Source organism: Raphanus sativus, chromosome 4, assembly GCF_000801105.2.
Source record: "Raphanus sativus cultivar WK10039 chromosome 4, ASM80110v3, whole genome shotgun sequence".
NCBI classification, from domain to species: domain Eukaryota; kingdom Viridiplantae; phylum Streptophyta; class Magnoliopsida; order Brassicales; family Brassicaceae; genus Raphanus; species Raphanus sativus.
The window spans coordinates 14,827,541-14,840,304 of record NC_079514.1 but is presented as its reverse complement, the minus strand read 5'-3'; the positions used below and the strand labels follow the sequence as shown (position 1 = coordinate 14,840,304).

Here is a 12,764-nt window from a genome sequence, read left to right as displayed (position 1 = left end):
AGTTTTCAATGTGTTCATATGATGATTTTCCTTCTCATCCTTTCTTTTGACTTTCTTACGAGTATATGACCAAATCATTGAAAGTTCGCTCAAGATCTAACCTCCGTTATGTTTTTATTTTATTTTTATGTCGAGAACCTCACTTACTCGTTAATTGATCATTTAATTTCTTACCTCTGTCATCAGAAAGATATACTAATATGAACCCTTTCTGAAGCCTCATCATATTTGGATTTACGAATTTACGTTATAAAATATGTTCCTCTCTGTTAGATGTCATGAAATAAAAAGGATAATTGATGAAAACAATAACTGTAATCAGAAAAGAGCATCAATAATAAATACTAATAATGTGAACAAATAGTCATGTGATCTTATTCATTTTCTTCGGCGTATCCAACGGAAACAAACATTAAAACAGCACAGACATGAGATTTTCACAGTTAAGACATTGTCACGGCAAAGATTTAGGCTCATAAAGCAATTTGGTGAGATACTTTACCCAAAAGAGAAAAGGTAATTTGGTGAAATAGTAATATACAGTTATTTGGTCATAACTCCAACGCAAAGTTCTTGTAACAACTCATATTTTAAGTTTCAAGTTCAAAATGATTTCACATTAGTCATAATTATTCGATGAAAAAGGAAAGATAGATAAACTTTAACCGATATCAGCCACTTGAGGATTGATCATGCTGTTTTCTTCTCCAAAAAAAAGTTCATATCATTTCGTTTTCTTCCACGTACCAAATAATAGTATATCAACACATTCAAAAGACCTATCGAATATGTTATGGCTAATGTGAAATCATTAATGAAGTTACTCTTCTTATACCGATACATTTTGTGAAACTTTATTAAAGTAAGCACGTCTTAAATAACTTATTTTCATCTTTTTCGCTATCTTCGACGTACCAAAGATGAAAGATGTTACCGAATAAATGTTTGATAAAATATCTCAAAAAAAGAAATGTTTGATAAATGAAAATTACCACCGTGATCACTATTGAAGACAAATAAATATATTTCAACTTTCAAGTGGTTGCTCGTATTTTGTGTTATTAACTCATTTGCTATATTTTCTGCTATATATTCGACTTTCTGTCGTTTTTGTCACATGAGAGAGAGGCTTTATAATTTCAAGATCGTGTGTTTAAAAAGGCAAGCTTCACACGAGGTCGACCGAGGTTGATTGTGTAACCAAGATTGTTTTTTTTCAAACCAAGAGTTGCTGTTGGCCATTTCAAAGGCAGAACCAAGAAGGAAATTAACAACACCTTGTAATAATAAACTTGACTTGGTTTGTGGAAACTTGTATGCTGAAAACAAATTGTATGCTGAAAGGCTACATATCTATTTTTATATATCAAAATGTATCTTAAGAATACAGGTGAAATAAAAATTTGAAAGCTGGAAAAGTTGTATTTATTATAGAATGAGGATCATGATTTTTAAACTTTGCTACTAGTATATAGTAAGGCATCAGTAACTCGGTAGAAAATATATAAAAGCAAAATGCTAGTCTTGAAAAAGAAAGTAAGTAACAACACTGCATATAAACTTTGTTTTAGTATTCATCTGTTTATATATGTATTTTCCAATACTTTTGTTTCTTGAACACCTCCCCAATACTTTCTAATTCTGTTCATCTTGGTCTCATCGACAAAATTATTACCGACATATTCTTCTGTAAAAATATTATTACAAAAATTTAATTACAATATTAATTTTTCTTTAAAAAGTTAAAAACAGATGACGCAGGCTTAGAAAGAAAACAGTGGAGAGGGGCATGACGAGACCGGAGCAAAGGTGAAATCCGCACTTTTCCTTAAGCGTCACAGTTTTTTATTTTTATTTTCTATGCTTCATTTTTCTCCAAAACAAAATACTTTTAAAATAAGATGCTTAAAAAAAATCGGAAAATCATTGAAGTTTTTAAATTGAAAAAATACATTCTCTCTCTTTTCTTCATGCTTTCTCTCTCGCAGCAGTCGCAGGCAACTACTCAGAGCTCGAGATTCATCCTTTTTCTGTTTTTGCGTTCCACCGCCGGAGATGCATAATAAGCCCTAGGGCTTAGTTCCGGCGAAAACAAAGTACACTCCATTTATCAACTTGTTTCTTCTTTTTCTTCTTTCTTTAGTGTATCGTACTGTTTCCTGGATCTACTCTTTTTGCTTCTTCTGATCCGTTTCACTACGATTGTTTCCATCGTCGTGTTCTTTACAGCTATTCGCTCGTGTGCTTGAGCATGCGAAACAGTCACACGCGAGGTTGAGAGAGGAAGCGAGAATCTAGGGAAGGTGGTAGGAGAAGAAATGTCGAGTGCGAGAGTTTCGGATCTGAGCAAACTGCATCTGAAGAGAGAGCTGACTCAAATCAGGAAAGCTGGCCGTGTTTTACGCGATCCAGGCACCACTTCCTCCTGGAGATCTCCTCTCGATTCCTCTAGATCCCTCGCTGCTGCTGCCGCGGCTGTGGATCCTCCCCCGACCAGAAACGGCGCGAGCTCGGGTCAGAAGCTCCCGATTCGAGGAGAGACTAGTAGTAGTAACCGAGGAGGCAAGGAGAAGAAAGTGTTCTTGTACAACTGGAAAACTCAGAGATCCTCCAGCGAGAAAAGCGGTTTAGCCAAAAACGGCAAGGAAGAGGAAGGAGAAGAAGAAGAAGAAGAAGAATCTTCGTGGACTGAAGCTAGCGTCAACGATGATGATGATGATGATGTGAGTGATGCGAGGAACGGTGGCGATTCTCATGGAATCCATTCGGCTTCCTTGATATCCAGATGCAGAGACGCGAATCTAGCGTCTCAAGGGGGTGTGTCAAAGATGAGGAAGAACAGTGTTGGTGGTATCAAGAAGAAGAGTAAGAAACAAAACTCCTCCTCTCGTTTGGATTTTCTATCAAAATATCAACCTAGAGAATCTAATGCTGCATCAGCTTTAGCTGTAAGGAGAGGTGAGAATACTGAGCTATCAGACGATACAGAGGAACTCAGCTTTCCAGAGGATCTAAGGAAGATCGCTGGCAGTGTTGCTTCTCCTTTGCTTTTGAAGCTTAAGCACAAGAACTGGTCACGTTCTTCCTCTAATAAGCTGCTGAGAGGAGCTAATAGAAAAGAGGACTCTTCGTGTACTTATAATAGCACGCCGGCTTTATCCACTAGCTCCTATAACATGTATGCTGTTCGTAATCCGAGCAACGTTGGATCTTGGGATGGCACCACGACTTCGGTTAATGACGGTGATGATGAGTTGGATGATCACTTGGATTTACCAGGGAGGCAAGGTTGTGGGATTCCTTGTTATTGGACCAAGAAGGCTATGAAACATAGAGGTGGATGTAGAAGCTGCTGCTCTCCCTCCTTTTCGGATACTTTGAGGAGAACGGGAAGTAGCATTTTGTGTGGGAGTCAATCGGTGTACCGTAGACATAGTCGACATTCTTCTGGAGGGTTTAGTAAACAGAAAATTGCTTCAAGAAGTGCTCAAGGTGTTCTGCCTTTGCTCACATACGGTGGTGACGGTAGAGGAGGGTCTTCTCTGGGAACCGGACTTAGTGACGACGAGCTTTCCACTAATTTTGGAGAGATTGATTTAGAGGCTCAGAGTAGATTAGATGGGAGGAGGTGGTCTACTAGTTATAGGAGTCAAGATGGTTTGGAGGCTGCAGTGTTAGATGGGGAAGGAGAAGAAGGTAGTACACCGGAAAACATCCGAAGCTTCAGTCAAAAATACAAACCAATGTTCTTTGATGAATTGATTGGGCAGAGTATAGTGGTTCAATCGCTAATGAACGCTGTAAAAAGGAGTAGGATCGCTCCTGTTTATCTCTTCCAGGGTCCGAGGGGAACTGGGAAGACATCGACGGCGAGGATTTTTTCAGCCGCGTTGAATTGTGTGGCCACTGAAGAAATGAAGCCTTGTGGGTACTGTAAAGAGTGCAGTGACTTCATGTCTGCTAAAAGTAGAGATTTTTGGGAACTTGATGGAGCTAATAAGAAGGGAGCTGATAAGGTTAGGTACCTTTTAAGAAACTTACCGACAATACTTCCTCGGAGTTCCTCAACATACAAGGTTTTTGTGATAGATGAGTGTCATTTGCTGCCATCTAAGACGTGGCTGTCTTTTCTTAAGTTTCTTGAGAAACCTCTGCAGAGAGTTGTCTTCATATTTATAACGACAGACCTTGATAATGTTCCTCGGACCATTCAGTCAAGGTGCCAGAAGTTCCTCTTCGACAAACTCAAAGATGCAGACATAGTAGTGAGACTAAAGAAGATTGCTTCTGACGAAAATCTTGATGTGGACTCGCACGCGTTGGACCTGATTGCTATGAACGCGGATGGCTCCCTTCGAGATGCTGAAACTATGTTGGAACAGTTGAGTTTGCTAGGAAAACGTATCACCACTGGTCTAGTAAACGAGCTAGTAAGTTTTTCTAACTTGTCTATGTTTATATGCATTGAAAAGGGTAATCTTACTAATGTTGAAAATGTGGCATTGGTGTTTGTGTAGGTGGGCGTTGTTTCAGATGAAAAATTGTTAGAACTCTTGGAATTAGCATTGTCATCTGATACGGCAGAGACAGTGAAACGAGCTAGAGAGTTATTGGACCTTGGAGCTGACCCAATAGTGTTGATGTCTCAACTTGCTAGTCTTATCATGGATATCATTGCTGGTACATACAAGGTCGTAGACGAAAAATACAGCGACGCCTTCCTTGATGGAAGAAACTGTGAGTCATTAGCAAACTAATTAAAATCCATAGTGGTTAGAATTTTAACTTCGATGCATTATGATCTATTAGCTTGTTGAGAACATTTCACATGTCATTTTTTTTACTCAATCAAAACCAGACCCTATAAGCCATGATGTGTCTTTGACCACTCCGTTTGATTCGGAGTGTTTTAGCTGATTGATCAAATCCTTGCTATTGTTTTGTAGTGACTGAAGCGGATATGGAGGGACTGAAGCACGCTTTGAAACTTCTTTCTGAGGCTGAGAAGCAGCTAAGAGTTTCTAATGACCGTTCAACATGGTTCACAGCGACATTGCTTCAGCTTGGGTCAATGCCTTCTCCTGGAACAACACATACCGGAAGTAGTAGAAGGCAAAGCTCTAGAGCGACTGATGATGACCCATCAAGCCTTTCGAGGGAAGTGATGGCATACAAACAGAGAATAGGAGGACTGCACTTTAGTAAGTCAGCATCCCCAGCTTCGATTAGAAAGAGGAGCGGAAACCACGCCCACGAACCGAAATCCTTCTCCAGGGTTATCGATAATACCTGCTATAAATCATCCTCATCTAGCCAAGTTCCAGAGAGCGATGCCTCCATCTCCTCGCATGACAATAGCACCGCAAGCACCATGATGCTTACACAAAGAAGTTCAGAGAAACTAAACGATATATGGAGAAAATGTATCGAAAAATGCCATTCCAAAACACTGAGGCAGCTACTCTATACGCATGGGAAACTTATATCTATTAGTGAAGTTGAAGGTAAAAAGCTTAAAACTTTTTTTCTTTTATCACTTTTTTTATTTCCTGCTGAGTTAAAAGGTTGTATATGGCTTGCAGGCATTCTAGTTGCTTACCTCGCGTTTGGAGAAACAGATATCAAATCAAGAGCTGAAAGGTTTCTAAGCAGTATCACAAACTCGATGGAAATGGTACTAAGGAGAAGCGTAGAGGTCAGGATAATCCTTTTGCCTGAAACCCAGTTACTCGTAGCCCCTCCTCATCAAACCCGGAAACCAGAAATGACCAACAGAGGTGGAGATCTGAATGCCATTACTGGTTTAAACGCTGCATCAGACATAGGAGTTGGTAGCAGCGAAGAAAGCAGATCAAAAATCCCAATGCAAAGGATAGAATCCATCATCCGAGAACAAAGACTAGAGACGGCGTGGTTACAAACGGCTGATAAAGACACACCTGGATCGCTAGTAGGGTTAAAACCCGAAAGGAACCAGATTTTACCTCAAGAAGACACTTATCGTCAACCTAACGTAGGTTCTTCTCCTGCTATATCTTCTTCTGGATTAACTTCTCACCATTGGGTAGATGAGTTAAACAATGAAGTTAAGCTTCTGAAAATCGGTGAAAACGGTGAGCTTCAAGAGAATCTAGCCGGTAAAAGAGGAGAGCATTGTCCTCTTTCCCCGAGCTTGCTTCATGATTCTAACTTCGGACACAAGAAAGACAATCTGTAAGTTCTTTATAATCCTTGTTGTGTTCCCATGCCGCTACAAAAAGTTGGTTTTTGTATCAACATTTTGGATTTGGTTGTTTTAGAGGAGGATACGAATCAGGACCAGGAACAAGAAGAGTTGGGTGTAATATGTTATTTTGTTGGAACACACACAAGACTCAAAAGAGTAACAAGGTATGTGGGTCAATAATCAGAAACTGAATGGTTTTTTCAATATATTATTGATTCGTTTCTGTGGATTTGATTTAAGTCGAAACAGAGTAAGGGAACTCCTGTTCGTCCCCGGAGAAGCCGGAAGAGAGGCTTCTCTCTGTTTAATGGATGTGCTAAGCCAAGGAAGGCAGAAGGTAACTTTAGAAGATGAAGCTTTAGTTCCAAGAGTCATTGAAAACAAATTGTTCTCTCAAAAATCTAATTTTCTCATCTGATATTCCACTTCCGCATAGTTTTCCTTGAATACTATTTGATAATTGATATGTCAAAGGATAGTTTTATTTTATTCACTGTAAAGTTCATATCTTATTGAGTTTAATAGACTCTCCTTTTTTGTGTTCTTTTTATAAATCTTAGAAAAATGTTACTATGAAATTTAATAAAATGTCAATCTTGAGCAGTGGTTTATTTTTTTTTTCTGGTTTGTGTAGCATTTTTGTAGAAAAATTAAGTTTATGAACATCTGCCAATTTTTGTTAATAGCATATACACGTAATATACAACTGAATTATCTTGGTAATCACCAATCTCTTGAACACCAATAATATATTGCTACATATGTTGCAATATAATTCCAGTTATTAAAGACAATAATATAATATCATATTGCTTTCTGCTTTGGTCACAACAGTAATAATAAATAAGCAAACTAGGCTAAACATTTTTTAATCACAACACAAAGATGATCAAGACCATGAAGCTCTTTGCAGTGACTGGTGGTTACGCAGGCTAGGAGCGAGCGAGCCTATTCAATTTGAGTCTTAACCGATCGAGTTCCCACCCGAGCCAATTTCTCCTTGACCAAACCCGGATGCAAATGTCTCAGTGGAGCAGTTCCCAGTCCCGCCTATTTGTCCTCCCGGTTTCCATGGATGCCAACAGTAGAAACCATAATGTCTTTTTAATATTAAATCACTTAAATAAATATAATACATAACAATATAAAGAGAATTTTCCAATTGTACCATATTTGATTCGGCAATTCTCTCAAATAGCCTTTTAAAGTTTTTGTCACAAAAATAACTTTCAAAAAATAAAATAACCAAAATAGCTTTTTTTTTTTTTTTGAAATTTAAAACCCCATCTTCAAAACCCACATCTGAACTCTAAGCCCTAAGTCTAGATTAGTTAACTCAAAGAGTGTAAATGCATATTTTACCTTTTAATAAAACTTCGTTTGATTATTTTTTTCACTGAAATTTATTTTGTGAAAACAAACTAAAAAAACTATCCAAGGGAATTTCCCTATTTCATTTCTACCTTAATCAATTTTATCAATAAAATTTTAGTAGGAAAAATATATTATACCCCTATCTAATTACCTAAAACTATTCTCTTTTTCTCCACAATTTCATCAAATCTCAGTTCCACAAAATTGAACGATATCTTAATTTTTTACGGTAATCAAATCTGACAAGATTTGATAACATCTACGAATTTTCCGGCGAGATTTGACGAAGCTAACGAGTTTTCCGGCGAACCTGACAAACTCTACAAGCTCAGACAAAGAAAACGATCTTTTTGACAAATGCGTGAGAAATGCTTACGAAGGTGACTTGATAATATATGGTGATTTTCGTCTCTTTTTATTATTTTAGCTTGCTTTCTCAAAATCAATCAGTTTCTGAAAAATGATACGAAGTTTTCTCATAAAGTTTTAAAATCTCAAATTTATAAAACCTTGTATTTTGATATTTGCATTGAAGATTTATTGAAAAATTAATATTTTAATTGTGAAATCCTTATTTTTGAAATGACTATAAATTATTGAAACAACTAAACATCACACATTAAAAAGCAATTCATTGGTGTAAATTTTTGTTACACAAATATGCAAATAAGCATAAAATCATATGAGTAGAAACCTCATTTAATAAATATCCATATTAAAAATATACTATATATCTATGTTAATATCATTTAAATTTAATTATACATCATATACATAGATAAAATTGATTGTTTTATATGTTTATTTTAAAATGATTGCGAACAAATAAGAATGATCGTTTAATTTATATGTGCACGCAAATTTATTACATAATAGTAACTGATTTCTTAATTATTATTTTATTCTTTAATCTAAATATGTATCTCTTTAATTATTTTAAATCTTAACAATTTCTAAATCTCATGCCAAAAAATGAGAATAGACTCCATAATCAATATTTATATCGAGAAATAACAAAAATAAAAAAGCAACATAAAAGAGAGAAAAAATATTGAAGATAGATATGATTGACATATAAACATAAACTTCTTATAACTATAATTAACTTTCAAATTGCTAAATTATGATATAAAACCGAGCTGATATTGTTTCATTGTAACCAAATATTAGGCTTCAGATTTTTCGGCCTAAACGTTAGGTTTTTATGCGATAAGTGATTTGTTGACTTAAAATATTTTTAAAAAATGAGATCAGCTCTTCAACAAACAAATTATGTAATTAACAAAAATAATTTGTTGAAAATTGTTTAAGTGTCAAAATATTAATTCGATCAAAAATATAGATTTTATTTTTCCATACAATTTTTCTTACAAAATTATATAAATTCAACATGCGCAAGACGCAGATCTTATCCTAGCATATGACCACGACACCGAAGATCGCAGTAATTTATGAGTGCATATTAATCGTAGGACCAAAATTAATACTAGTAACTTTAAGTGAATGATATAAATTCACATGCATGACATGACAACCTCTGGATGCTAATATCATACGTGACTTATTTAATGCCGAAGATAATTATCGATGTGATTTGAGTAAATGAACAGTGTGGTTCTTATGTTAGTATTTTTTTTTTTTTGCAAAAGGTTTTATGTTAGTATTATTGTTATGAGTTTTTAAGTTATAATGCCATGAATTAACTCCAAAATACGTGCTTGCCACGCGATTATATTGGTGGTTAAGTGTGCGTATTGAGAACTAATTTCGACATGTTTGCTTCTTTTTTCTGACTTTTTGTTTGTCTACCGGCTTCAATACTCTTTCCACTAAATTATATGACACGTTTCGACACGGTTGTAAATTTGACGTCTGATAGTGCAAGCCAAGCAATCTCCCATAGCCTTTAATTCTCATTTTCTTCCCTGCTCTTTAGGTTTGAGATTTATTATCAGAGATCCAGATTTACTCTAGGTCCACTCCAAAAATAAAATATTTGGATCTGTATTTTTAAAATATATTAGATTTTTAATTTATCAATAATTTATTTGATATATTAATATTTATACATAAAATTAGTTTTAATATTATATACATATATTTATAAGTGTTTGTATAAATATTTAATTTATGTATTATTTTTGAGTTTTAGTATTTAAAACTATTTTTTATTATGTTATGAATCCGGATCCAAATCCAGATCTAAAACTCGGATATTTAAAAATCCCGAATCCAGTTTCGTGTATTAAATCTACGGATTCGACGAGTCCGGATTCGGATGTAGATATTCTAAATTTTTCGGATATCCAGATTTGTCGTATCTCTTCTCTACCATTCTTGATAATTTTTGTGTGGATGAATTTAATTTTTTTTATCTATAGATATTTTAAATCATTTATTCTCTTAAGTACTAAGGACAGTATTAATGCTAAAACCGTGTAAAAAGATCTTAAAATAAAAAAAATATAATAAAAATATATATACTTTTCATTTTTCTTTATAAAAAAGAACCAATAAATACATTACACATATATGTGTCAGACCAAACACCATTTCTTAATGCTCTTAATTTAAAGTCTCTCAAATTTTTCTTTCCTAATTTTCATTTATTTTAATTATTTAATTTTTAGAAACTCGTGTTAAGATACCAGCATTAATGCTGATCTAAGTTACTAACTTTTAAACATTGCTGGTTGGTGTAATTATTTATTGTATACTACACCCGCTAGAATACGAAAAAAACAAACAAACACAAATACAAATTTAATATATTTGGGTAAATTTCTCACTTATTAAATATGAAAACCAGGTCAAAGCGATGTAATTCATTAATGGTGTTTTTTTCTCTTTGCCTGTAGAAAAAGAGAGTAAAAAAGCTGTAGTTCAACGAACAATTATCTCTCTCTTGCTTTTTAGGCTTTCAATAATACTCTAAGCCCTTAAGAGAGTGCCTTCACATCGAAAACCCACCTACAATACTCTCTTTCGCTCTCTCTCATTATCTTCTTTCTTAGAAGTCTTTCCTTTACAAACCCTAAGTATATCTCAAAACTTGTCATCTGACTATAATTTTCAGATCACTGTGGTTTAGATACTTCTTCCTGTTTATCCTGAAGACAAATAATACTGCTTTTCAGAAGCATATCAAGAGAAAGCTGCGGACTTTTCTCGTTGCAAGGGTATATGTGTTCTTTCTTCAATCTCTCTATCTCAAATTGTCGTTAGATATAAACCTTTCGTCAAAAAAATTGTCGTTAGATTTTAATATAAGAGTTTTGACAATACAATATTTGTTAGGTTAATGTCTTTTATCATAAACCTCTCACTTTAACAAAGATTTTTTTTTAAGTGGGGTTGTCAGCTTTTGCTTGAGCATGCTTGCAATAAAGTCATATATTTTCTTTTGTATTTTTTGTTTTGTTCTCTATCTTTTTGGACCTTCCAGAATTAGGGTTTTTTTGTTTGTTCTGGGAAAAATATTTTTAATCGAGCTTAATGAGTAGTGAAGAAAGCTCTTGCCTTTTTGTAGCTTAATCATTTGATCTTACTCATTAGTTATCTCTACTAATTGCTTTTAAGTTTTAACTAGTTTCTTTGTCCCCAAACCAAGAAACACTTTGCAAATCCCAATTAAAAAGAGTATTTATTTGATTATTTTCTGCAGAAAAGATACCAGAAGATCCAATGGAAGTTGCAAGTGAAGAAGATCATGTCATGCCTATACCAATAAGCACTGCTTATGACAATAGTTATGGTGCTCATGGACACATGATTCATCATCATCCGGCCAATTCTACTGCTCCAAACCCACCAATAGTCCCCTCAAATGGTAATGGTCTTGACAAAAATCATGATCCTCCTCCTCCTCATCTTGTGGATTACAATACCATGCTCAACAACAACAACATTAAAAAGGAGAAGCCAGTGGTGATCAAGTACAAGGAATGTCTGAAGAATCATGCAGCTTCCATGGGAGGCAATGCTATTGATGGTTGTGGAGAATTTATGCCAAGCGGTGAAGAAGGTTCCATTGAAGCTCTCACTTGCTCAGCTTGTAACTGCCACAGAAACTTCCATAGAAGAGAAATCGAAGGCCAAGAAAACACCTTCTTCTCCACTTACTACCACCACCACCACCAACCACCTCAACCTCAGAGAAAACTCATGTTCCATCACAGCCATAACAAGATGATAAAATCGCCATTACCACAGCAAATGGTAATGCCAATTGGCGTTGCAACCGCAGCTGGATCAAACTCAGAGTCAGAAGATCATCTGGAGGAAGACGGTCAGGTACCACCGCCTCCAGCACCGTACAGTTACGGCCGACATAATCAGAAGAAAAGGTATAGAACAAAGTTTAGTCAAGAACAGAAGGAGAAGATGCTGAGTTTTGCGGAGAGCATTGGTTGGAAGATGCAGAGACAGGAGGAAGCTGTTGTTCAGCAGTTTTGTCAAGAGATTGGAGTTCGGAGAAGAGTTCTTAAAGTTTGGATACATAACAACAAACACAATCTATCCAAGAAGAGCAACAACGTTATTAACAATGTCGTTGAGCTTTCTTCTGGTAATAACGACATCAATAAATCCCCCATTGAGAATCTTGCTTCTATTCCTTAGTTTAAGTTAAGATTGTGGTTCTATGTGTGTTCTCTTGGGATTTCTTAATTTATAACTACCTTAATTATTAATGTTTAACTCTTTGTTGGTTTGTTAATTAATCATTGTGTGGCTAGCTTCTATATCTATACTATTAAATGAAAAGGAGTTTTAAAAAATCTACGTATGCAATGTTGTTTGGACTATTTCATTAACTAATTAATTTTGGTTATTCCTTTTATTTCTCTAACTATACAATAGTTAAGGTTGTTATCTTCTAAACTATTAGAACTAAAGTACATTTAGTAGTTAACCCTAATTCTTTCTAAATAATTACAATTACATGCCACTGAATTTTAACAACTATTTATTTAAAATTATCATTAATAATCTATCTATCTAAATATTCTCTAACTAATAAAGGAAAGATTTTGAATATGATATGCGTGATTCACTTTTAAAAAACCACCATTCTTTATAATTTTATAATTTTGTAAAACAATGCTATCAATTTTAAGTATATAAAGAAATATTTCCAATTACCATTATTAAATATATTAAGGTT

The 12,764-nt window shown here is 34.8% G+C and overlaps 2 protein-coding genes across 4 annotated transcripts; both read left to right on the top strand.

Moving 5' to 3' along the window:
- The first annotated feature begins 1,928 nt into the window (after positions 1–1,928).
- On the top strand, positions 1,929–6,829 carry LOC108854425 (protein STICHEL). 2 transcript variants are annotated; one of them, XM_018627984.2, is made up of 7 exons: positions 1,929–2,096; positions 2,230–4,430; positions 4,518–4,737; positions 4,947–5,504; positions 5,583–6,213; positions 6,300–6,390; positions 6,476–6,829. In XM_018627984.2, exons 2-7 carry the CDS (start codon positions 2,319–2,321, stop codon positions 6,578–6,580), a joined length of 3,717 nt encoding a protein of 1,238 aa, XP_018483486.2. In that variant the 5' UTR covers positions 1,929–2,096; positions 2,230–2,318; the 3' UTR covers positions 6,581–6,829. The 2 variants fall into 2 exon arrangements, with proteins under 2 accessions (XP_018483486.2, XP_018483485.2); XM_018627983.2 differs by having other exon boundaries at positions 6,467–6,829.
- Positions 6,830–10,514: 3,685 nt separating this feature from the next.
- On the top strand, positions 10,515–12,362 carry LOC108854426 (zinc-finger homeodomain protein 3). 2 transcript variants are annotated; one of them, XM_018627986.2, is made up of 2 exons: positions 10,515–10,779; positions 11,270–12,362. In XM_018627986.2, the coding sequence occupies exon 2, from the start codon at positions 11,285–11,287 to the stop codon at positions 12,218–12,220; it is 936 nt and encodes a 311-aa protein (XP_018483488.1). In that variant the 5' UTR covers positions 10,515–10,779; positions 11,270–11,284; the 3' UTR covers positions 12,221–12,362. The 2 variants fall into 2 exon arrangements, with proteins under 2 accessions (XP_018483488.1, XP_018483487.1); XM_018627985.2 differs by having other exon boundaries at positions 10,516–10,779; positions 11,265–12,361.
- Positions 12,363–12,764: the final 402 nt, after the last annotated feature.